This window comes from Chrysemys picta, chromosome 5, assembly GCF_011386835.1.
Source record: "Chrysemys picta bellii isolate R12L10 chromosome 5, ASM1138683v2, whole genome shotgun sequence".
NCBI lineage: Eukaryota > Metazoa > Chordata > Testudines > Emydidae > Chrysemys > Chrysemys picta.
Genome location: NC_088795.1, coordinates 55,082,053 through 55,104,130, shown reverse-complemented (window position 1 = coordinate 55,104,130; position 22,078 = coordinate 55,082,053). Strand labels below are relative to the sequence as shown.

The following is a 22,078-nucleotide window of genomic DNA, read 5'->3' as shown; positions in this document are numbered from 1 at the left end:
TACTTATTTTAACCTACTACTCCTCTTATATCATAACTAAAAGGATAAAATCTATATGGGTAAAGCCATTTCCACTTAGTTTGCTTCAGGACTTAGTTCCCACTTATGGCTCTGTTTATCAAAAACCAAATCACTATCATTTAAAATGAGTTAATATTTACAAAAACACAGCAATTCCTTGTGTTGCACCCAGGGACATCCCTAGCTATTCTGGGGGGGGGGGAGGGGGCCCAGATCTCTGTGGGGTGGGGGTGAGGAGCAGGCCCTAGGCCTCCGCAAGGGGAGGATGTGGGGGGCTGGCCAGCCCCAGGCCTCCATGTGGGGGGGGCTTGGGGAACAGAGGGGAACCACCCCCAGCACTCACCATCAGCCCAGCTGGGGCCGGGTCTGCACTTCCCGCCGCCGGGAATGCAGCCCCAGCCATGCTGGCTGCTGCAGAGCTCAGTGGAGTGGGAGCGGGGCAGGGGCAGGGGCAGGGAGAGGTGGGGGCCATGGGGAAGAGCTGGAGCAGCACGCAGCTGTGCAGGGCACCAACTTACCCAACTCCCAAAGTGGTTAACCATGTTGTGGGTTTAGATTTTTGAGCATTCTCCCAATGTTGTTCATTATTCAACTGGGTAACCTGAGTGAATGTTACATTCTCCTTGTGAAAACAAGAAAACCTGGTCCTCCCAAGCATATAAAGTAGGACCCTCTCCTTCCAGAAAGGGACTGGAGCGCTTAGACACAAGGGAGGGAACAAGAGACAGAAAAGGATACTGAGCTCTAGCCACTTTATGTGGCTACATGGGCTCAAATCTTCTGCCAGACTTTCCTCTTCTGAGGATTTCCCTCAATGTCTCATGACATTTATCAGGTGGGAAAGAAGGACATAGCAAAAACTTTTTTACACCTGTGGAAGCATACTCATTTATGAGGAAATCAGAATGGGAGATGTGTTCATTCCTTGGCTCGTTACCAATTGTCAAACCTAGCATAAGCCTTTTCTCTGCCTCTTCCACCATTCTTCCCACAACTGATTTTAAGCCAATGATATACAGTAATTCCATTCTAATGTTTCAGTTTGAGTGGTGCAGCCATAAAGGAGCTAAAATGTCCCCTCAAGGTCTAAACCAAACAGCTTTCCCAAGTGATGAATGTGAGAGCAAACAATGCATCAAGAGACACTAACTTTTGAGAAGTGCAGAACAGAGATCATTCTCTTTAATAGCAAGCAGCTGCATGAGAGCTTAGTATTAGGTTCTCTCCCCACCCCCCTCATCTGACACACTCGTGTGTCCTGAATGAATCTGAAATGTTCCCCCTTCCCCCAACTTCATCTCAATGGTGGGGGAGGGATGTTGATGAACAGACAAGGATAGAGACACAATGCCCGGAAGAAAAGCAGGAGGTGAGAACACATGCTTGACAGATAGAAGCCAGGCTCTCCTTCTCCTGGGGTCCTACACCTCCCATTTGTTGAGCTGGAAGAACAAGCCAGGCTGACTGGCTCTCATGCCCTCCCCATCCCCATTCTATTTCAGCCCTGCTCAGGTTTTTCAAGGGTCTCTTGCCCAGGGCTTAATTTGTGGCAGGGCTTGCCAGTTCATAGGCCCAGCTCTGCTGGGCTTGCTGCATTAGTTATGAATGTAAAATAATTACCTGAGCCCCAGCACCTCTTTTATTACAAATTAAGCACTGGTCTTGCTCCTTTAGCTGCCACATCCTATCTCCACTTAGTTGTAGTGTAGGAGCTGTATTTTTCAGAATGCTGCAAGTCTGATTGATGGTCTGTTTTGGGATCAGGAAGGAATTTTTCCCATTGGGCCAAATTGGCTGAGGCTTTCTTGCCTTCCTCAGCATTTAACAGAGGCCCAGGTGGGTTAAAAGTGATATGACTTGAAAGTTTAATATAAGAAAAAGTAAGTCCGTTCAGCTTGTTTTAACTTGTGGCTGATGTCCAGTGCAGATAAAAGACAAAACAGCCAGCTCTCAGAGGTAAAAGAGCCCTGAAATTTCACTAGTGGACCTTGTGCCTATAGGATTCATAGATTCCAAGGCCAGAAGGAAGCACTGTTATCATCTAATCTGACCTCCTGTATAACACAGGCCAGAGAACTTCCCCAAAATAACTCCTAGAGGGGATCTGTTAGAAAAACATAAAATCTTGATTTAAAAAATCAAATCTAAAAATTTGAATTGAATTTAAAATGAGAAAAATCCACTTCAACATTGGTAAGTTATTCCAATGGCTATTTACTCTTACCATTAAAAATGTACACTTTATTTCCAGTCTGAATACGTCTAGCTTCAACTTCTAGCCAGTGAATCATGTTATGCCTTTCTCTGCTAGACTGAAGAACCCATTATCAAATATTTGTTCCTTGTGGCGGTACTTGGCTCTTCTCTGACCCACTCCAATTTATCAACATCCTTCTTTAATTGTGAGCACCAGAACTGGATGCAGGATTCCAGCAGCAGTCACACCAGTGCCAAATACAGAGGTAAAATAGCCTCTACTACTTGAGATTCCCCTGTTTATGCATCCAAGGATCACATTAGCACCGTTGGCCAAAGTATTGAACTGGGAGCTCATGTTCAGCTGATTATCCACCATGGTCCCCAAATCTTTCTCAGAGCCACTGAAGTGACTGGGCAACATGAACTTTGTATGGACTGAGGTTCCCTTTGGTATCCTCTATTTCTCTCCCACCACCATCCCGGAGGGGGGGGAGGGGAAGGGAGGAGAGACTATTCAGAAGTGAGCCAAGTCCTAGTGAGAGTTATTATTGATTATATGGTAGGAGACTTGTACTGGACCCAGTTAAATGTCTGGTATGCCAAAGTAGTGGTGGGTGGATAGCAATCCTCCCCTCCATTAATTTAAAATTGTGCCCGCCACTTAAAATCCATTCCTTGTGTCCCCTGGTCATTCACCTGAATATCCTGATCAATGAACAGTTATGTCAATTTAAAGACCAAAAAAAGGCAAAAAGCTGAACTGGCCACAGATGCGTGTGATGAATGTCCCCACTTACAAGTGAGAAGGCATTTTACATGTGTACAAACTAACTTCTTAAAAATATATTTTCATCTGTCTCCTATAGTAACTACAGCCCCAAATTATGAGGAAGAGGTTTTGGAGATCTGATCATTTTCATCATCATGGAGGTGTTTTCAAATAGGAAATCTATGTTTTGGTGGTTAGGAAAGGAGAGGAGAGAAAGAAGTCACAGAAAGCACAGGAAGTCAGTGACAGCTTCCGCTATACTCAACTTGTCACATTATGCCAAGTTTTTCTCCAACAGCTAGCAAATACCATCACAGCCTGAAAGAACACATGGGAAGCAATCTAAAGGGAAAGGAGCAACAACTGTATTTGTTATCATACCTTTGGATTTATATCATTATTAAAAAGGTGCCCATCAGCTATTCTATTTATATTACTGATATCATTATTTTTATTTTGAAGAGAAGTGCTGAAACATTACTAATAAAGTGGACTGCCAAGCAGTTAAACTGATCAGGTTCACAGCTTTAAACTCAGAACTCAGTAATGAAATGGACAAAAATCTTGTCAATTTCACAGCGCTGGTCTTTCCCAAAGCCCAGCAGCAGTCACTGAGGCTAACTTAGGGGAGATTCACAGGTATGCCCTATGCCTTCTCCCCTCCACCCCCAACACACAAAGAGGCTAGTTGAGAAGTATAAAAGAGACTCTCACACACCACATCAGCACCTTATGGGAGGGGTAATGTAACAGAGACTAATCTACTCAAGAGTTAGGAAGCTCTGGAATGGAAAATGGGTGGATGGAAAGAGAAAGTTTATCTTCTTTTCCATCCCTCTTCCCTAACTGCTGGAATATGCTTCAACTTTGTGAGACACCTGCTAGATATAGATGGATACAAAAGATACAGCCCACGAGCACAGTCCAGGAACAGCATCCTAATAGGAATCACATCACCATCCATCTTCCAAGCAGATGCTGAAAGCAGCAAGGCTTTTCACCTTTCCCTTCCCCCACCATAAAGTATTTTCTCTGTCTCTGTCCAGCAGGCACCTGGTAAAATTTTTCAAGGCCTGGTTAAATACAGTATTACTGATTTTATTTTATTTTTTAAGCAAATGCAAAAATGTAAAATTCTGAAATTGAACAGGCAAAACAGAGACCTTGAGTGTCAAGGCCAGATATGACTGTACTTTAACATCATTATTAGCACATAAGACTATTCAACATTATACCATCTCTTATTTACACAAACATTAAGGATTCTTTAGGCTCGCCTCACTTGTAGAAGAGAGAGAGACAAGGTGAGTGAGGTAATATCTTTTACTGGATCAACTTCTGTTGGTGAGAGAGACACTTACACAAGAGGGCTCTTCAAGTGACCTGAAGAAGAGCTCCGTGTAAACTCGAAAACTTGTATCATCAGCAGAAGTTGGTCCAATGAAAGCTATTACCTCACCTTGTCTCTCTAAATTCCTGGGTCCAACATGGCTACAACAACACTGCACACAACAATTGTTACAGAGAGGCATTTGCTGATTCAAGCACAATTCTTATAACTCTTAGGCATCACAGAGCAGTCATTACTGACTGCCGATAGTTCATCTGATAATGAAAAACTGCCAACATTATTTTTCCCAGCACTGCCAAGTTTGCTATTTAGTTTCATTTCTGTACAAAGAGAAATGCATATTCATTGCATCATAACTAAGAACATGACATTACCATGACTTTGTACTTTAAGGACCTTATTTCACTTTGTTTTCACAGTACCATGATAAATTTGGCAATCTGAACTAGAAATAATTGTTCAGAAATAGTGTACAACAATTTGTTAGTATATGTAAGAGTCCTGAGACACAAATAAATGCGTTTATTGCTTTAAGAAAATTGTGTTTCAAATTAATAACTTCATGATACATTTTCCAAGTGCTCCACTAAACTTTGAAACCTAGGAGCATTTCTCAGCTTAAAAATGTTAATTCCCATTTTAGGAATGGATTGCTTCGGAAGAAAAGGGATAGGCAGATGTGGGACAATCCGCCTCCCAAAGAGATTGGCTTAAGCATGAAATTTTAAATACCTAATATTTTTAAGTATTTATTATATCTCTAGATTTTTTTTAATCTACATATGTCAACCATCTCTTTAAATCCTGCTAGATTATTATTTTAATGACATCTTGTGGGAATGAGTTCCACAATCTAATTATGTGGTGTCTGAAAAGGCAATTTTATCAGTTTTCAATATGCCTTTCAATTTCACTGACTGTCTCCTTTTCTTTTACTATAAGACAGGGAGAATAGAAGTTCCCAATCCACCATCTCATTACCATTCATTATTTTACATATTTTTACCATGTTCCCTCTTATTTGTCTCCTTTCTAAAGTAAGCAATCCCAATCTTTTCAATCACTCTTACTATGAGAGTTTTTCCATTACCTTGATCATTATCAACATTCTTCTCTGTACCCCATCTAATTCTACAATATCCTTTTTGAGATGGGGTAGACAGAACTGAACACAGTATTTTGGAGGAAGGCGAACTACTGGTCTCTGTGTATATATAATATTTTCCATATTATTCTCAATCCCATTCCTTATACCTCCCTGGCAGTTTGTCTGCTTTTTTGACCACAGTTGTAAATCACCTCCTGAATGTTACTTAGGGCTAAGTTGAGAATAGCCTTCTCTTGTATGCTCTAGAACAGTGCTTCTCAAAGCCAGTCTGCCGCTTGTTCAGGGAAAGCCCCTGGCGGGCCGGGCTGGTTTCTATACCTGCCGCGTCCGCAGGTTCGACCAATCGCGGCTCCCACTGGCCACAGTTCGCTGCTCTAGGCCAATGGGGGCTGCGGGAAGAGCAGCCAGCACATCCCTTGGCCCACGCCGCTTCCCACAGCCCCCATTGGCCTGGAGCGGCGAACCGCGGCCAGTGGAAGCCGCGATCGGCCGAACCTGCGGACGCAGCAGGTAAACAAACCGGCCCGGACCGCCAGGGGCTTTCCCTGAACAAGCGGCAGCCTGACTTTGAGAAGCACCGCTCTAGAAATAGCTGTTCCAAGATCATTTAAGCTACTTAGAAAATGCTGCTGTCCTACTTAAGAAAAATCTACGTGAAGACACAAATGTTGTAAAACCATAAAAGAATTATGGATTAAATGTAAATGCCAATGTTTGTCCTGTGCAGTTAGTGGCTCAGTGAATTCTTTCAGCAGAAACATAAAGGGCAAAGGGTAATGTGAAGCTTACTGTTTTCAATTTAACACTTTTTATAGTTAATGCACACATTACAAATCTGAAAGTTAAAAATCTACATTAAGGTGTATCTGCTAATTGCTCATTTAATAACTAACCCAAATATAATATCAACACAGAGTCACAAGCTACAAAAAGTTTGTTTGTGGATGGAAGTTGGCTATTGTATTTGAATAACTTCCTGCATTCTTATCTCATTCCCCAGAACAACACACATGAATTCTTATCGTCAGCAATAAGAACCTACTGACAGCTACATGAGACTAATTTTTAACAAAAATCTTTTCGACACTACACAAGTGCAGATGTCAGACCTTTACAACCATGGAAAACTTTAAATTGTTTTGCTATAGAAAAAAATTCAAATTTGTGGAATTAGTTCCACCTCAGCTGGCCAGGCCAGTTCTAGTATCCCACTATTTGGGGGTAAGTTGGTATTTTGGAACCTCTGAATGTCGCTATTTAAAAATAAACAAACTTCCAGGAACTATTTAGAAGTCTGGAAAATCAAAGATTTTAAGAGTAAAAAAAGTAAATTTTGACTACAATGTTAGTATTTTCCTGCTATTTATAATTTATATAAAAGATAAAACTCTCCAATCTGCTGCTGTTCCATTGGTCTGCTCTGGACATGGCTTAGAAATCTTCGATGAGCACATGACCTGGTCCTGCAAACACTTACCTGTGTGCTTAACTTTATTACCATGAGTAATCTCTGAAATCAATGTGCCCACCCATGGTAGTAAAGTCAAGTAAGCTCAGAAGTGTAAAACACTGGATTACTTTGTACATATTTTGGCCTGACAATAATTTGGGTGAAGATCGTTTGTGGGGGGAATGTCACCTCCCCCCGGCAGCACCAAGCCTGTCTACTGGCGCAGAACACACCTTATTACATTGCTGAGATTCACTGCATTCCACTAGATGAGGAGACAATTCCACCATCACTCTGCCCCAAAGAGTTACATTTGGAGATGCATGGGAAACCATGCTTTAGTTTGTGACAGTCTTCACTACTGTAAAGGTGGGTTGCTTGTTTGGGGTTTTTTTTACAGCAAGATAAACAACACATGATACTTATCACACTATAAAATCCTAGTAGAGAAGGCACCTGCAGCTTCTACCATGAGGTAGCTAGGCGAGGTCAAAACTATACGTGTCCAGAGCTGATCTCATAGCAGGACTACAGTGCCTTATCTCTATTATGTTTTTGTAGCATGATATCCAACGTGTTTGTTAACTCACAGTTTAAAAATAAAGAACAAAAACAAACCACCACCATCTTTCTTTTTAAAGCAGCGAAGACAAAGCTTTAGGTTAAGTCTACACTGCAATTAAAAGTCTGCAGCTGGCCTGTGCCAGCTGATATGGACTCAGGTTAAGGGGCTGTGTAATTGCATTGTAGATGTTCGGGCTTAGGCTTCAGCCTGGGCTCTAGAACCTGTGAAGTGGCAGGGGCCCAGAGCTTGGGCTCCAGCCTGAACATCTACAGCACAATTCAACAATCCATTAGCCCGAGTCCCATGACCCTGAGGCAGCTGGCATGGGACAGCCATGGGGGGGGGGGTTAATTGCAGTGTAGACACCCCATAGACTCCACAAAAGGGCTATCAGAGGAGGCACCCCATAGACTCCACAAAAGGGCTATCAGAGGAGAGTGCAGAACAGATATGGTCAATTAACACTCCCTCTGCCCATTCTGTCAACAAGTCAGTCTTTTCAGCATAAGACTTCCAAAAACATTTTCACTTAAGACCAAAGATGGGCATTGAACCCAGATTTCCAGAAGTGGAAGAGCAGTACACCCTCCCATCATGCCATTTACCAGGAGCACCACCACTCTCCCTGTTTTGTCAACCATTCTTCTACTGCCATTTCATAGCCACATTACGATGTATACGCATTTTTTTTAAATGCACAAGTCACATTGGCCATAAGTGGCAGATTTTAGAAGAGCATATGAGTATTCCATTAGTTCCATGTGTACTGACCACCAGGTTTTAATTGCTCCAAATTAACTAAGTACCCTGGAAAAACCTGAGGTGCTAAAATGAAAAAAAAATATGACAACTGTTGAGTTGTTGGTTTAGTAACTGTAGCTAAGGTATAAAGATGCAATTGGATGTATCCCTTTGTATTCGAACATCCACAATAATTTTTAAGAACTCACTTAATAGGTTTTCAAAACCGGAGAATTAGAGGATTTACCTGTTAATTCAATCCCATGGATTCTGTTGAAAATTTACCCATTAATGTCTCACTGCTAGATCATGTTGAGAAAATGTTTTCAGTCATGGTACATAAAGTGAGATTATGCTAAAATTGAAAGTATTCAGGGGTGCTCCAAAAACCTTCAAAAGCTAACCAAAAAGAGCACAGAACTACAGTCAGCAGCCAAATGCAAGGGCAAAAATAGGTGTTAAAATCAGAGTACACCTCTACCCCGATATAACGTGACCCGATATAACACGAATTCTGATATAACGTGGTAAAGCAGTGCTCTGGCGGGGCGGGGCTGCGCACTCCAGTGGATCAGAGCAAGTTCAATATAAATGCGGTTTCACCTATAACGCAGTAAGATTTTTTTGGCTCCCGAGGATAGCATTATATCGAGGTAGAGGTGTATATTCAAAATTAATCTGCTCTTTCACTGAAAGCTAGTACGAAAGATTGTAACACTGGTATACCATACTGAGAAACACTGACCATGCATTATCTGCAGAGCTTGGATTAAACTGTAATTTATAAGTAGTAAATAATCCAGAGAATTTGGGGAAAAATAAATTGCAATAATCCAGCCAAGAATAAAAAAGAATTAAGAAAGGATCAGAATTAGCAATTAAGGATGAATCAGCATCCTCCTGAGACAACACTGTTTGTACTCTTGCTGGATTCCAAGATGATGATTTTTTTCTAAAGTACCATGGTAATCAAAAGAAAATGCTGGTTTAAATATACTAGTTTACAAGCTTTAGGAGCTGGATTCCCTTTGTAAGGTCACAATCAAACTAGCAAATTCAACTGTACGTACACACACAGTAATTCACTCCTCACAAAGCATTGCACACACAGCTGGAATTCAGAGCAATGAAAGGTGCATTTTGAAGAAATGCCTTGCTGCAGATTGGTACAGGTTAAAGTGCTTCTCTTGATAATTAGATGACTATTCATTAAAACAGACTGACTTTAAAGGGACACTGTTAGTTTAAACTAAGAAAATCATGTGACTATCTTTCTAAACCTACCGTTGTCAAAACATGCAAGACTACTATGAACGAAAGAGTAAAGAAAAATATTTTCCTGTTTTTTAGTTTGTTTGCTCTCTACATTTTCCACACTTTGTATCTACTGCTTCACTGTTTCCCCTGCTAAATGCCTGACTGTAAAACAAAAACATGCTCTCAAGAAAGACACCCAGGGACAGCTGTAGTACTGAAATTACTTGAAATCTAGTCATTAAAAAAAAAAAGTCAAGTTGACAGTGTCCCTTTAATCTCTACCATGGGCTTTTTTTCAAAGCAAAAACAATGAGAGAAATGTGTTATGGGTCTATGCTGAGAAAGAGACTACATTTGACTCTGATCATCTGACCCAATAGTCATTACAAAGACACACTTTAAAATTCAATAGTGAAGCTAGAAAACTAAAAAGCAGAAAGTGATCCAGCAATCACTTGAACAATTAAATTTATATCTTGAAAGTGCACTGTAAACAAGTTGCTGGCCTTTTTTTAAGCAGTAGGCTGATGAATGCCAAAGAAGAAAGCCAAAAAAGGGTAGTTCATACCCCTAGGAATTTCCTTCCCTAAAAGACTCTTTGTCAACTAAAGATGGGAAATGGCATTACTGGCTGTTTATGCTATCTGGGTGTCATTTCAAAGGAACCAAAGATTGCAGCTCACTGACAATCAAGGACTATATAATACAAGAAGTGTTATGGGTTTATCCTGTTCTCCAAGCCATTTTCCTCTTCCCACCAACATCACTTCCATCTTACTTACATTTAATTTCAGCCAGCTGCTTCCCTGACTCCTGTCCTGGAAAATATAGGTGATGGGGTTCTTTTTTTCTATCTATCTGACATGAAAGGGATGCAGAACTACACATCATATGCATATAACTGGAATTTAAATCTCTTGCATTTTGTGATCTTCTCTAATGGTTTAACATACATGTTAACTAGGATGGGTGATAGGATTATGCCTTGTGAGACCAGGGCCAGGTCTAAATTATGCTGGCATAGCTATGTCAGTCAAGAGAGTGAAAAAAACCTCACCCCCTACTGGGCACAGCTTTGCCAGCAAACCTCCTCCCCCCCATTGATGCAGCTATGCCAACAGAAAAGCGCTTCTCTCAGCATAACTGAAGTTGTTAGGGGAAGTAGTGTTACTATGCTGACAAAAAACCTCTTTTTGTCAGAATATGCTGTGTCTACACCAAAGGGCTCTGCTGGTATAACTATACCAGGAAAGCATTTGTAACATAGACAAGACCTTTGTAATTGAACATTCAAGGTGTATGAACAACTGCTGTTCAGCATCTCAGACGAAAGACTGGTACCAGTAAAAAGAACAGGAGTACTGCATCCGATGAAGTGGGATGTAGCCCACGAAAGCTTATGCTCAAATAAATTTGTTAGTCTCTAAGGTGCCACAAGTACTCCTGTTCTTTTTGTGGATACAGACTAACACGGCTGCTACTTTGGTACCAGTAGTATGCTATTCCATCCACCGCTGGTAATTCTTGGGTGACTCAGTAATCTCATGTGGTCCAAGTTGTCAAATCTTGTTAACAGACCTGGCAGTAAGAGAATCAATAATTCTCCACTAAAAGGAGATAATCCACCAGGCCATATCCTGTTTAAAACTCAATTGTGAGTGGTCTAGGACATCGAAAGAAGTCAGAGAAGTCTCTTCATCGCCTCAAAAACCTTGCCAAAATAGGAAAGTTATACATGACAGCAATTGCCAAGATAAAACTATTCCTTGATGTGAATTATCATCCATCATCTTGACACTGCTTGTTTCATGGTGCCTAGATGATTGTCCACACTGAAAGAGGCAATGACCATGTCAGTCAGCAAAGGTCACTAGTTTTCATCAGTCACTAGGAGCAGGAGGCAAAATGGAAAGACAGTACAGTGGCTTGAATGCTAGCCTGGAACTCTGGAGATCCAGGTTAAAATTTCTGTTTTTCACAGATTTTCTACTTGAATTTGGACAAGTCAGTTAGCCTCTCTGCCTCACTTGTCTTTCTGTAAAATGGTAATAATACTTTCATACCTCACAGGGGTGATATGAAGATAAACACATTAATGAATGCAAGGTGCTCAGATACCATGGTAACTCAGGCTATGTAAGTATCTTAGATACATAGGGGTTAGAGCAGGGGTGGGCAAACTATTTAGACCAAGGGCCACATCTGGGTGGAGAAGTTGTATGTAGGGCCGGGGCAGGGGGTTGGGGTGCAGGAGGGAGGGAGTGCGGGGTATGGGAGGGGGTGCAACGTGCAGGAAGGGGCTCAGGGCAATGGATTGGGGCAGCGGAGGGGTGCAGGGTGTATGAAGGGGCTCAGGGAAGGAGGTTGGGGTACAGGAGGGGGCTCAGGGAAGGGGGTTGGGATGCAGGAGGGGTGCAGGGTGCAGGCAGGGAGTTGGGAGGTGGGGTGCAGGCGGGGTTCAGGCTCCAGCCCAGCACTGCTTACCTAAAGCAAATCCGGGGTGGCAGCGGCACGCACCGGGGCCAGAGCAGGCTCCCTGCCTGCCTGCCCTGACCCCACACCACGCCAGGAAGCGCTGCAGCCCCCGGGGGGGGGGGGACCCCTTGCCATGCCTCCAGATACCTCCCCTGAAGCTCCCATTGGCCACGGTTCCCCGCAACAGATGGAGCCCTCTGCCCCCTCCCCCCAGGGGCCACAGGGAAGTGGTGCCAGCCACTTCTGAGAGCAGAGCGAGGCCCGCTGCGCCACAGGGGGCAATCCCGTGGGCCGGATCCAAAGCCCTGAGGGGCCGGATCTGGCCCATAGGGTGTAGTTTGCCCACCCCGGGTTAGAGCCACACAAGGTGAGTCAAGTTTCCTTCAGTATTCAAGGACTTCTGTTTGTGTGAATAGGCTGAAATCTGTGCAGGGAGGTATAGATGATGTTTTGCAGCCTCCAAGTCCTGGAATCCAGAGAGTCTTTTAGATCCACGTGATCTTATTCATTAAGTAAGGTAAGGCCTTACCTATACACTGGGGTGAAGTCCTCGGTCCACTGAAGTCAATGGCAAAACTCCCATTGATTTGACTGCAGCAGAATTTCACCATGAAGTTGCAGCAGTTTAACCAAATCTTTAAAAGCAATTTAATTTGACCAGTGCAAGCCTCTAATGTAGATACTAAAACAGGGATAGGCAACCTATAGCACACATGCCAAAGGCAGCACGCGAGCTGATTTTCAGTGGCACTCACACTGCCCCGGTCCTGACCACCGATCTGGGGGGCTCTGCATTTTAATTTAATTTTAAATGAAACTTCTTAAACATTTTAAAAACCTTATTTACTTTACATACGACAATAGTTTAGTTATATATTATAGACTTTATAGAAAGAGATCTTCTAAAAACGTTAAAATGTATTACTGGCACACGAAACCTTAAATTAGAGTGAATAAATGAAGACTCGGCACACCACTTCTGAAAGGCTGCCGACCCCGTACTAAAATCTGTTTAAACTTGGCTTGAATGAATTTAGTTTGTCAGTTATGTTACTAGTTGATTAGATCTTTGTCTAACTGGTCCTTATACTAGTAAGGTATAAAACATTAAGACTAACGGTATATGTCAGTGTATTATATTACATAAAAACTGAAAGACTTTTCAATGGAGAAAAATTGGTAGTAAGTGCTTTTTTCTCTCAGCATGTGCTTGTTGGGCTTCTTTAGCTTACTTTGGACATCAATCCCACTCTCCTAACTCAGAAAGACAAAGTATCTACAGTACACAGCACTGTATCTTTATTTTGTGTACAAAACAATGCAATTCTGTTTTATCCCCAAAGAAAATATTTGAAATTGTTACATTTAGTTTGCTTTCAATTGCAGAGTTTGGGACTCAGCTAGTTAATATTTTCTTTTACAAACATCAAAATGCAACACACTGACTTTTCTACAGAGCATATGATAGGGGAAGGAGGAGGAACAGGCCTTGGGGCTAGACTAGGAGTTTTTACATAGAAAGTATTTGACTATAGCTGGAATAGGGCTGATTGTTAGTTTAACTCACCGAGTTGTGCCTGAATATGGCAGAGGTTAGCAATTTAAGGTACTGGGAAGGGCTCATCTCATTTATTACCTTTTCTCTGTTCTCATATACAGTTCTCTAGAATCTTAAAGAAGCTTTGCCATCTACAAGTGTTAAACATATAAGAGGTACCAAAAATGTGAATGGAGGTTCATATGAAGAGACTGTATAGCAGCCACTTCCCAAAGCATATGTTGGTATAAGCGTGCACAGAAGAAACATACACAAAGAGATAATGTACCAATGGACTGCCAAAGAGAATTTCAAATTATGCAAGCATAAACAGCAAACAAAATACAAAAGCATCAACTTTCTGAGCCAGTTATCTTCTAGACAGATGTATATTACACATATATATTCAAATAACCAAATATTTCTTTTTATAGTTGATACAGATTCTGGACTGACTTCAGCCTGGAACTGTATTTTATAGCAGAACATACATACATTTTGTAGGCTTATATTGAAAGTGCTTATTATGAGACTGTATTACATGCCTTATATTATAAAACACTACATAAGGAGACAAATTAACTTCCATTTTACACTGCAATCCTGGGGCTCAATCCTGCAAGATGTTCAGCAACTCCTAGAGGAGGAGGGGCAGGATCAAACCCAAAATATCAAAACATCTCAAAGAATTACTAGATTACCTCAAGATTAATAAATATAATGTGAATACTGATTTAGGACATCAGTTGCAAACGAAGGGCTGCAAACTTACTCTGATCTCACTTACTCTAGTTCTACACTGGTTTAACTCCACTGACTTCAGGGGATTTGCTCCCAATTTACATTGCAGAAACCATCAGAATAGGTTTGAAATTAACAGATGCATTCCAAAAATAAAAAGTTCTTCAGCCACTTTGGTTTATATCTTATCACAACTCTTATATGTATTTCCAAAACTTTTTTTCTGATGAATAAGTGTTCTTAACTCTCTCAAATCTTTAGCCCTCAAACTACTCTAGCACTGATCACACAAATACCTAAAGAACTTCTGAATAAGCCAATAATAAGATATTCCATTTCTACAGCATCAGTACTTACACTATCTTAGAGTAGCATTAGTAATTACTTCTGGGGGAATTCTGCGCCACTGCGCATGTGCAGAATTAATGTCTGGCACAGAATTTTTTCGCTGCAGAAAATACATCCTGCCTGAGAAATGATGCAGTTCTGCCGTTCACCCACCAGAGGCCACTGTGGCACCAGAACAGCCAGCAGCTGGCTGCATTCATCACAGTGCCCTGCCCGTGGAGCCAGGTTAGGTCAGAGAGTGGGGCACACAGGGCTGCTGGGGGGTCACAGACTGGTTTAGAAGGGCTAGTGGGGGGGACACAACAGACTGGGGTGCTGGCTCAGGAACTAGTGGGGTAACAGCATTGAGCCAGGGCTGAATGGAAGGGGTGCTGCAGGGCCACATGGGGAGGGAGGGTTAGGGGGCTTCAGGGACACATGGGAACAGGGGAAGATGTGCCTGACTGAATGGGAAAGGGTTGGGGTCAGCCAGGGTCTGCCTGGGGGAGACTCTCCAACTCTCTAACAATCCCTCCCCTCCCCCCCCCCCCCCCACAAAACCTGTTCCATACTTCTTCCATCCACACCCAACAACCCTCCAGATTTTCTCCCAGGCTCCTTCCCTCTTCCTCAGCTCCTCCACTCCTCCATTACCCTCGACTCCCACAAGCCTTTCAACTGCTTCTGAGGGGTGCGGAAAATATGTTTCTGTATTGTAGTTTAAATTAATTACTCAAAGTTCTGTTTTTAATATGCCTAATAAGGAATCTATTTGTCAAAACAAAAAATTACCTGAATAAAGACATCCTTGCTGACGGGTATTTTGAAATAAATTACCAAAATAACTGAAAATGGTATGATTATATTGTGTTATATTGACAAATAAAATAAGCAGAATTATAAATATTGTATGCAGAATTTTTAATTTTTGGTGCAGAATTTTTATTTTTTTGGCACAGACTCTCCCAGGAGTAAGTAATTCATGAATATAAGGTAATGCTTAATCATTCATCCAAGCTGCCTAAACTACAAGATGTTAAAATCAGAAATTGAACTGAGATACAAAATTTGGTCTAGATCAAAACTGCCTGAGTTATTTGTTTTATAGGCAAAATTTTAACTACTACAGAACAGCAAACATTTTACTCAAACTGGGATGCATAAATTCTCACTTTAAAACAGCAATAACTTTTATACAAAATGTAGAATAACTCACAATAGTGTAGTTTAAATTAATTACTCAAAGTTCTGTTTTTAATATGCCTAATAAGGAATCTATTTGTCAAAACAAAAAATTACCTGAATAAAGACATCCTTGCTGACGGGTATTTTGAAATAAATTACCAAAATAACTGAAAATGGTATGATTATATTGTGTTATATTGACAAATAAAATAAGCAGAATTATAAATATTGTATGCAGAATTTTTAATTTTTGGTGCAGAATTTTTATTTTTTTGGCACAGACTCTCCCAGGAGTAAGTAATTCATGAATATAAGGTAATGCTTAATCATTCATCCAAGCTGCCTAAACTACAAGATGTTAAAATCAGAAATTGAACTGAGATACAAAATTTGGTCTAGATCAAAACTGCCTGAGTTATTTGTTTTATAGGCAAAATTTTAACTACTACAGAACAGCAAACATTTTACTCAAACTGGGATGCATAAATTCTCACTTTAAAACAGCAATAACTTTTATACAAAATGTAGAATAACTCACAATAAAAAAAAATCTAAGCTAACAATTCCACATTGGATTTGAAATAATGTAAAGCACCAAACACTGTAATTTACAACTGGAGGCCCACTGGTATGTAAAAGTAAATATCAGGAAATGCAGCACAAAGATTTCTGATTTTCAGCAGATTTAATTAGGAGTTGCCACAGTGAACCCTAAATTTAGGAGCAATGAACAGAAGTGAAACTGTCCTTTTAGCCATTAAACTAACGAAAAATTTAGTAACCCTTGCACAATACTCATAAAAGGTCCTCCCCTCACCCCACTCCACCCTCCAAACTGGCAATTCTCTGCCCCTACAGCTAATTTGTCAACATATGGATATTTAAAATCCTCTATACTGCTACCAATACACAGGCTCACTTGATGTGTGAACTGGCACATGAACAGACAATCCGCAGCGAAACCACAGTACAGCAGTAAAATGATGAAAGCTGAATTTTTAATCTTTAAAAAAATGGAGTTGAGGAAAATGTTCTTTGTGTGCTTTAAAAATTGAAGAAATGGGAAAGAGAAAAATGAAGTGAACAAAAGTAGTTTCAAAAGACTTATCTTCCTCATTTTATAAGAGTGGACAAAGCAGCACAAAGGAGAACAAAAGGAACAAAGCTCAGCCTCCCTCCATCCCAATCAGGATCCAAATCCGACTTTACCTTATTCATACAAGTAGCAACGATCATAAAGTGAACAGGATTTAGACCCATTCTCTCTGACAGTAGCTTCCTCCTATATGTTTAGCCCCCTCCCCATTTTGCAGAACTTAAGCAGATGACTAAAAAGGACAATGCATGTTAAAGAAGTAAATAGAGGGGGTGAGAAATGCATCCCTCTAAAGCCACATCTACATCAGGAAGCTGGCTCACTGTTGACAACTGCTGTCAGCAGTGGGTCTGCCTGAATGAGCAATCACGTTCTTTGCAATACTGCTGAAAATGATTATCCAATGCCAGTTCAAGTGAACCCACTGCTGATGACAATAGCTATAAGTAAGGAGTTTAGTTTCCTAGCAAAGACATGAACTAACAATAAAAACATTTCTGCTTTTTTATGGGGAAAGACACCTGCATCCAAGAAACTGATTTTCCATTCCTAAAACAGTCACTTCTTGTTAGGACTTCAAATGCTTCGAAGTTGTCTTTAGTACTATGTCAGACTGTTTAAAAAAAAAAAAAAACTGAAAAACCCCATGGACCATATGTCTGTGCACTAGCTTCAAAGTCTTCTTTCACCCTCCCTAAAGCTTAGCACTAAAACCAGATTTAACATCTGCAATTTCAGACTTCCTATCTCCCTTCCCAGATGGACTCCTGGATTTGCCCCAACACTTGTGTGCATTAACTAACAAGGCATGAAGTTACAGTGTTCCATATACATGTGAAAAGTAGGTGTTGCAAAAGCCTACTTTTCCAGTGAACATTTATTCCTCTCTTCCTTCTGAGGGAGCCTTCTGAAATGTCACCAACACAAAATGCAGCTTTATATAACTTTTTTTTATACTGCTTCACAAAAATGTAGTTATTGTTAGGATAGACAAATCTGCGTCAGTCATAGAGGACTTCGTAGAAATTCACGAAGTTGGACCTAACAGCCTTTTTATTTGGACAAAGAACATTGATCATGATATCAAGGTTACAAACATGGACTTGAGAATCTTTTATCTACAATTCACCAGGCACCAGAGACAAGCAGAAGGAACCTTATTTTAACTTATCCCCTAAACAGTCCCTCCTCTTCTGTTGCTGTTGTGTCAGCAAATATGGTTGTAGGATTTAAACTTATGGCTTTCTGTCCTAAAGTCCAGACAAGAGTGGTACCAACTGAGCTACAGTAAAGTTACTGAAAGCTTGCCCTTACCCACTACACGCAATCTTCATTCTGTACAGCCTCAAAAAGCAGATCTTTCATTTTTAAGTGATATTAACTAAAAACACAGGGCTGACTACTTTTCAGGACGGACCAGTTAAAGGAACACTCTTGTGTAACATATTATCCTATTGATATATTTAATTATAAAGAAGAGAATAGTCATTAAAAATATCTCAAGTGATCTTTTCATTAACTTAATTTTTAAACAGTTAAATCAACCAGCATTTTTTACAATAATATGTAACTTACAACAACTCAAAGTGAGATTTGTGTTTTTTTAATGCCAATGGAAACTGTTTCGAGCCTACTTTAGATCATCAAACAGAGTTTCTGTTGGACAGTAGGATTAAGACGGCAGATCCCGGAGAAGGACAACAGTCCCACTGACCGGAGAGTCTGAAATGTATGTATGCTTATACAGTTATAATACCTTAGACAGCTAAATAAGTATTTATTATTCACTGGAGTTTTCTTCTAATGCAATGTGCATTATTTTAATTTAGCAGTGCAGCCACTAGTTCATTCAAAAAAACCTCAATAATATATAGAAAAGTACAACCTCTCGCGTAGGGTTATCTATGATTTATTGTATCAAGCTCTTAACTGTTAATAACCTCTTCCATCAAGAGACAGCATAATTGTGTGCGATTTTACTTTTCCTGCAGAAAAGTAGTCAAACTTAAAAGATTAGATAACTTGATGCCTCAATCACTGCCACTGTACTAATTATGATACTATACTTTTACCAGGTTTCAGAGTAGCAGCCGTGTTAGTCTGTATCCGCAAAAAGAACAGGAGTACTTGTGGCACCTTAGAGACTAACAAATTTATTAGAGCATAAGCTTTCATGGGCTACAGCCCACGAAAGCTTATGCTCCAATAAATTTGTTAGTCTCTAAGGTGCCACAAGTACTCCTGTTCTTTATACTTTTACCAGTGCCCTAACAGTACATACAAATATGCATACATTCAAAAAAAATGAATACCTGTATAGACCTTGTGCCCAATTCTGTAGGAAAGATATAAAGGTTTTATACACCACCACAATATTCTCATTGAAAGTCTGATCCTGCAATACTATAGTCAACGGGATTTTTGCCATTCACTCCAATAGGACAGGACTGGGGCCTGAAATAGCTTTTATTTTAAAACACAGGGAAGTCTTGTTTAACAAACTCCTTGTAATTTAAAAACTCAAACAGCAACTAAAGTTCACTTCTCGCTTTCCTCTTTGGAAAGTGGTCATGAAGACATCAATAAATAAAAGAAATATTGTGACATGACAAGCTGTGTTTGCTGATTCTCAAGTAGTTTGTTTGCTTCAATAAAAGTGGCACCTTCAAAGTCCATTTTCTAATTAAATGAAACCTAAAAATGGCTAAGTGAAGAAATAGCATCTTGTACCAATTATACAGATACCATGCAAGCTACTTTGGTGCCATGGGAAGGACCTCAAGAAAGATCACTTCTGGCACCATCCATCCCTCCTACGTGACTTGACAGCGTCTCTGAAAGCCTATAGAGCTACGACAGCATTGCTGGTCCTGTGTCAAGAAATTCGCCCTCTCAGCAAACAAGCACCATTTTCATGCAACTTAAATGTCATCTCTGCTATAGTCTGTTAGAATATTTACTTATGAGCAACGGCAGAATTCTATAAAAAAGAAACATTGAAAAGAAAAGAAAAACAATTTGTAAGCCAGGAGTTCTGAAGGTGAAAAGGTTCCCTCATGTGAGCTGTACTCAGGAGGAAAGGAAAAGTGCTTCTCAGATACCTGTAGGAATGATCACTGTTGCACAAACTTGCAATTGCCCTGTAAAGTACAACTTTCTATTTGTAGTATCAACCGATGAACTAGGGTTTTATCTTCCTCCAGCCCCACTGAGTGAGCTGTACAGTGTCTGTAGGAAAAGACTGGCCAGTGTTTACATTTAAAAGACATAACTTAAGAGAGGATCTAAAGGGAACAACTCCGCCCCACGCTCCCTTAGCAAGGCAATAAAACCCAGATAAAAGATCTGGCCGCTCAGGGTCCTTTACTAACTGACATCAAACTGAACTGCGTACTTGGCAGTAAAAGAAAGAAAGAAAAGGTGGTGTGAAAGCCAAAGAGGCTGTGCGGTGCCAGTCTCTGTTGTCAACACAGTAACTCCACCATGCTACAAGAGAGCAAAGGCAGAGGGCGGAGGGCAGCGAAGGAGCGAGCGCAGCGGGGAAAGGTGCGGGGCGGGGAGGAAGGAGACCCAGGCAGAGAGGGGCGAAGGCAGCCGGGACTGGAGAGCGGGGGGGGGGGGGGGGCGCCAACCCGCCCAGGGGATAAGCCGTACGGTGAATGCACTCACGTATCGCTTCAACTTCTTCTCCGGCGGGGACTTTCGGAGCCAGCCCGAGCAAACCACCTCCCCGCCGCTCATGGCTGCACCACCTTCCCGCTGGGGGGATTCCTCTGTCCGTAGCAGCGGCGCGGCCGGGCCGGGCCGAGCCGAGAGAGCCCCAGAGACACAGCAGCAGCCGCACCGCGCCCGCTCCGGCCTCCTCCGGCTCTGGGGAAAGGGGAGGAGGCGGCCGGAGGGAGGGAACGAAGGAGGGGTGGGTGTCTCTCACACAAACAGCCCGAGCCGGGGGAGCGGAGTGGGAAGCGGGACGGAGGGGGTGGCTCTCCCCCTCCGGCCACCGAGTCACACAAACAGCAGGCAGAGGAGCAGCGGCCGCCGCCCCGCCTGGGCCACCGCAACTTCAACGTCCGTGTCCCGGGAAACAACCCAGCCGCAGCGCTGCCAGGCTCGCTCCTGCGGGCTGCCGCAAGAGCCACCTCGCGCGGTGGGGACTGTTTGCAGCTTCCCGCGAGGACGGACCACGGGGGCTTCCCTTGCTGCTCTCGCTCTGCTGCCTGCCTGGCAAATCTCAGCGCCGCTGCCTAGAGCGGCTCCTTCCTCCTCCCCAGCTGCTGCTGTGCTGGGAGGGGGCGGGAATCGGCCGGGCAGCGCTTGTGTGCCTGGCTTCTCCCTCCCGGCTGGGCTGGAACGTGGAGCCCGGCAAAGTTCCACCCCGGCAGCGCTGGGACTTGAGAGGGGCGGGAGGGTTGGAATCTTGCTCCCAGCAGAGTTCGACCGAGCGAACGTAGAGATTTGAAGGGGAGGGGGAACCCCAGCCTCAGCGACTACTGGGCACGGATAGGAGGAGGGGTCCCTCCCTCTTAGCTCGGGGGGCGGGATCTGCCCTGGTATTCAAGTGTCCTGCCTCTCCAGCCCTGTCTTCTACCGTCACCATCGGCCTTTGCTGCTGTCAGTTGAACACAGTTTCCCCACCCCTTACCCTTTTCCCTTCCTCCCCACCGGTGGCCTCTGCGGCCCGCCTCGCCCTCCCCGTCCACAGTGGAGGAGCTGAGACTTTCTCTGAAACTCAGCCAGAGCCTTTTCCAACAACAAGGGCAGGGAGGGGGAAGGAAGGTTGTTGAGCTTGGGAGGGGATCCTGGGATCTGTAGTTCGGAGGATGGTACAGCCTATGTCCGCTTCACGGACAGCCTGGTAAGGGGAACTACAGGGGTGGATTCATAGCTGCAAAAGGAGGTGAAGTTGGAGGAGGCCCGAGAGAGAAACTAGAGAGGGTGAGAAACTTTCTTCTTGGAAAAGTCTCCTGCGTGAACGTTGTCCATTTAAAGCAAAGCCCAATAAGTTTTCTGGAAAGTGCGTGTTGTTTTGTTGTTTTTTTGGGGTTTTTTTTTGCAAACATGGATTTTAGAAGTTTGATTTTGCAGGCGCAGAACGGCAGCTGAAAGTTCAAGGAAATAGAGTTGTCTGTTGCTTTGGAGGGGATATCTTTCCTTTCAATACTAAGTGCAGGCTTGTCAAGTTATGGCTATTTGAATAAAAGCTATAAAAAATGAAATGTTGCCTATCTCTTTTAAACACACAGAAAAATCCTTCAC

At 42.2% G+C, this 22,078-nt stretch overlaps 1 protein-coding gene and 1 long non-coding RNA gene across 18 annotated transcripts in view; one reads left to right on the top strand and one right to left on the bottom strand.

Annotated features, from left to right (window-relative positions):
• The window catches only part of GAB1 (GRB2 associated binding protein 1), a 140,795-nt gene extending 119,356 nt beyond the window's left edge, over positions 1-21,439 (bottom strand). For 4 of the 16 annotated variants that reach the window (XR_010601363.1, XM_005284307.5, XM_065596423.1 and 1 more), the window contains exon 1: positions 20,492-21,431. Coding sequence is in view for 8 of the 16 variants with exons in the window: in XM_005284307.5 (XP_005284364.1) it covers positions 20,492-20,563 (72 nt within the window). In the remaining 8 variants the exon portion in view is untranslated. Of the gene's footprint in view, positions 1-20,491 lie in introns of all 16 variants that reach the window. The other 12 variants (XM_042850287.2, XM_065596428.1, XM_065596431.1 and 9 more) reach the window with 9 other exon arrangements.
• Positions 21,440-21,576: 137 nt separating this feature from the next.
• LOC112059235 (uncharacterized) overlaps positions 21,577-22,078 on the top strand; it is a 55,978-nt gene continuing 55,476 nt past the window's right edge. For both annotated transcript variants that reach the window (XR_006174426.2, XR_002888497.3), the window contains exon 1: positions 21,577-21,757. This is a non-coding gene — a long non-coding RNA (uncharacterized LOC112059235). The remainder of the gene's footprint in view (positions 21,758-22,078) is intronic.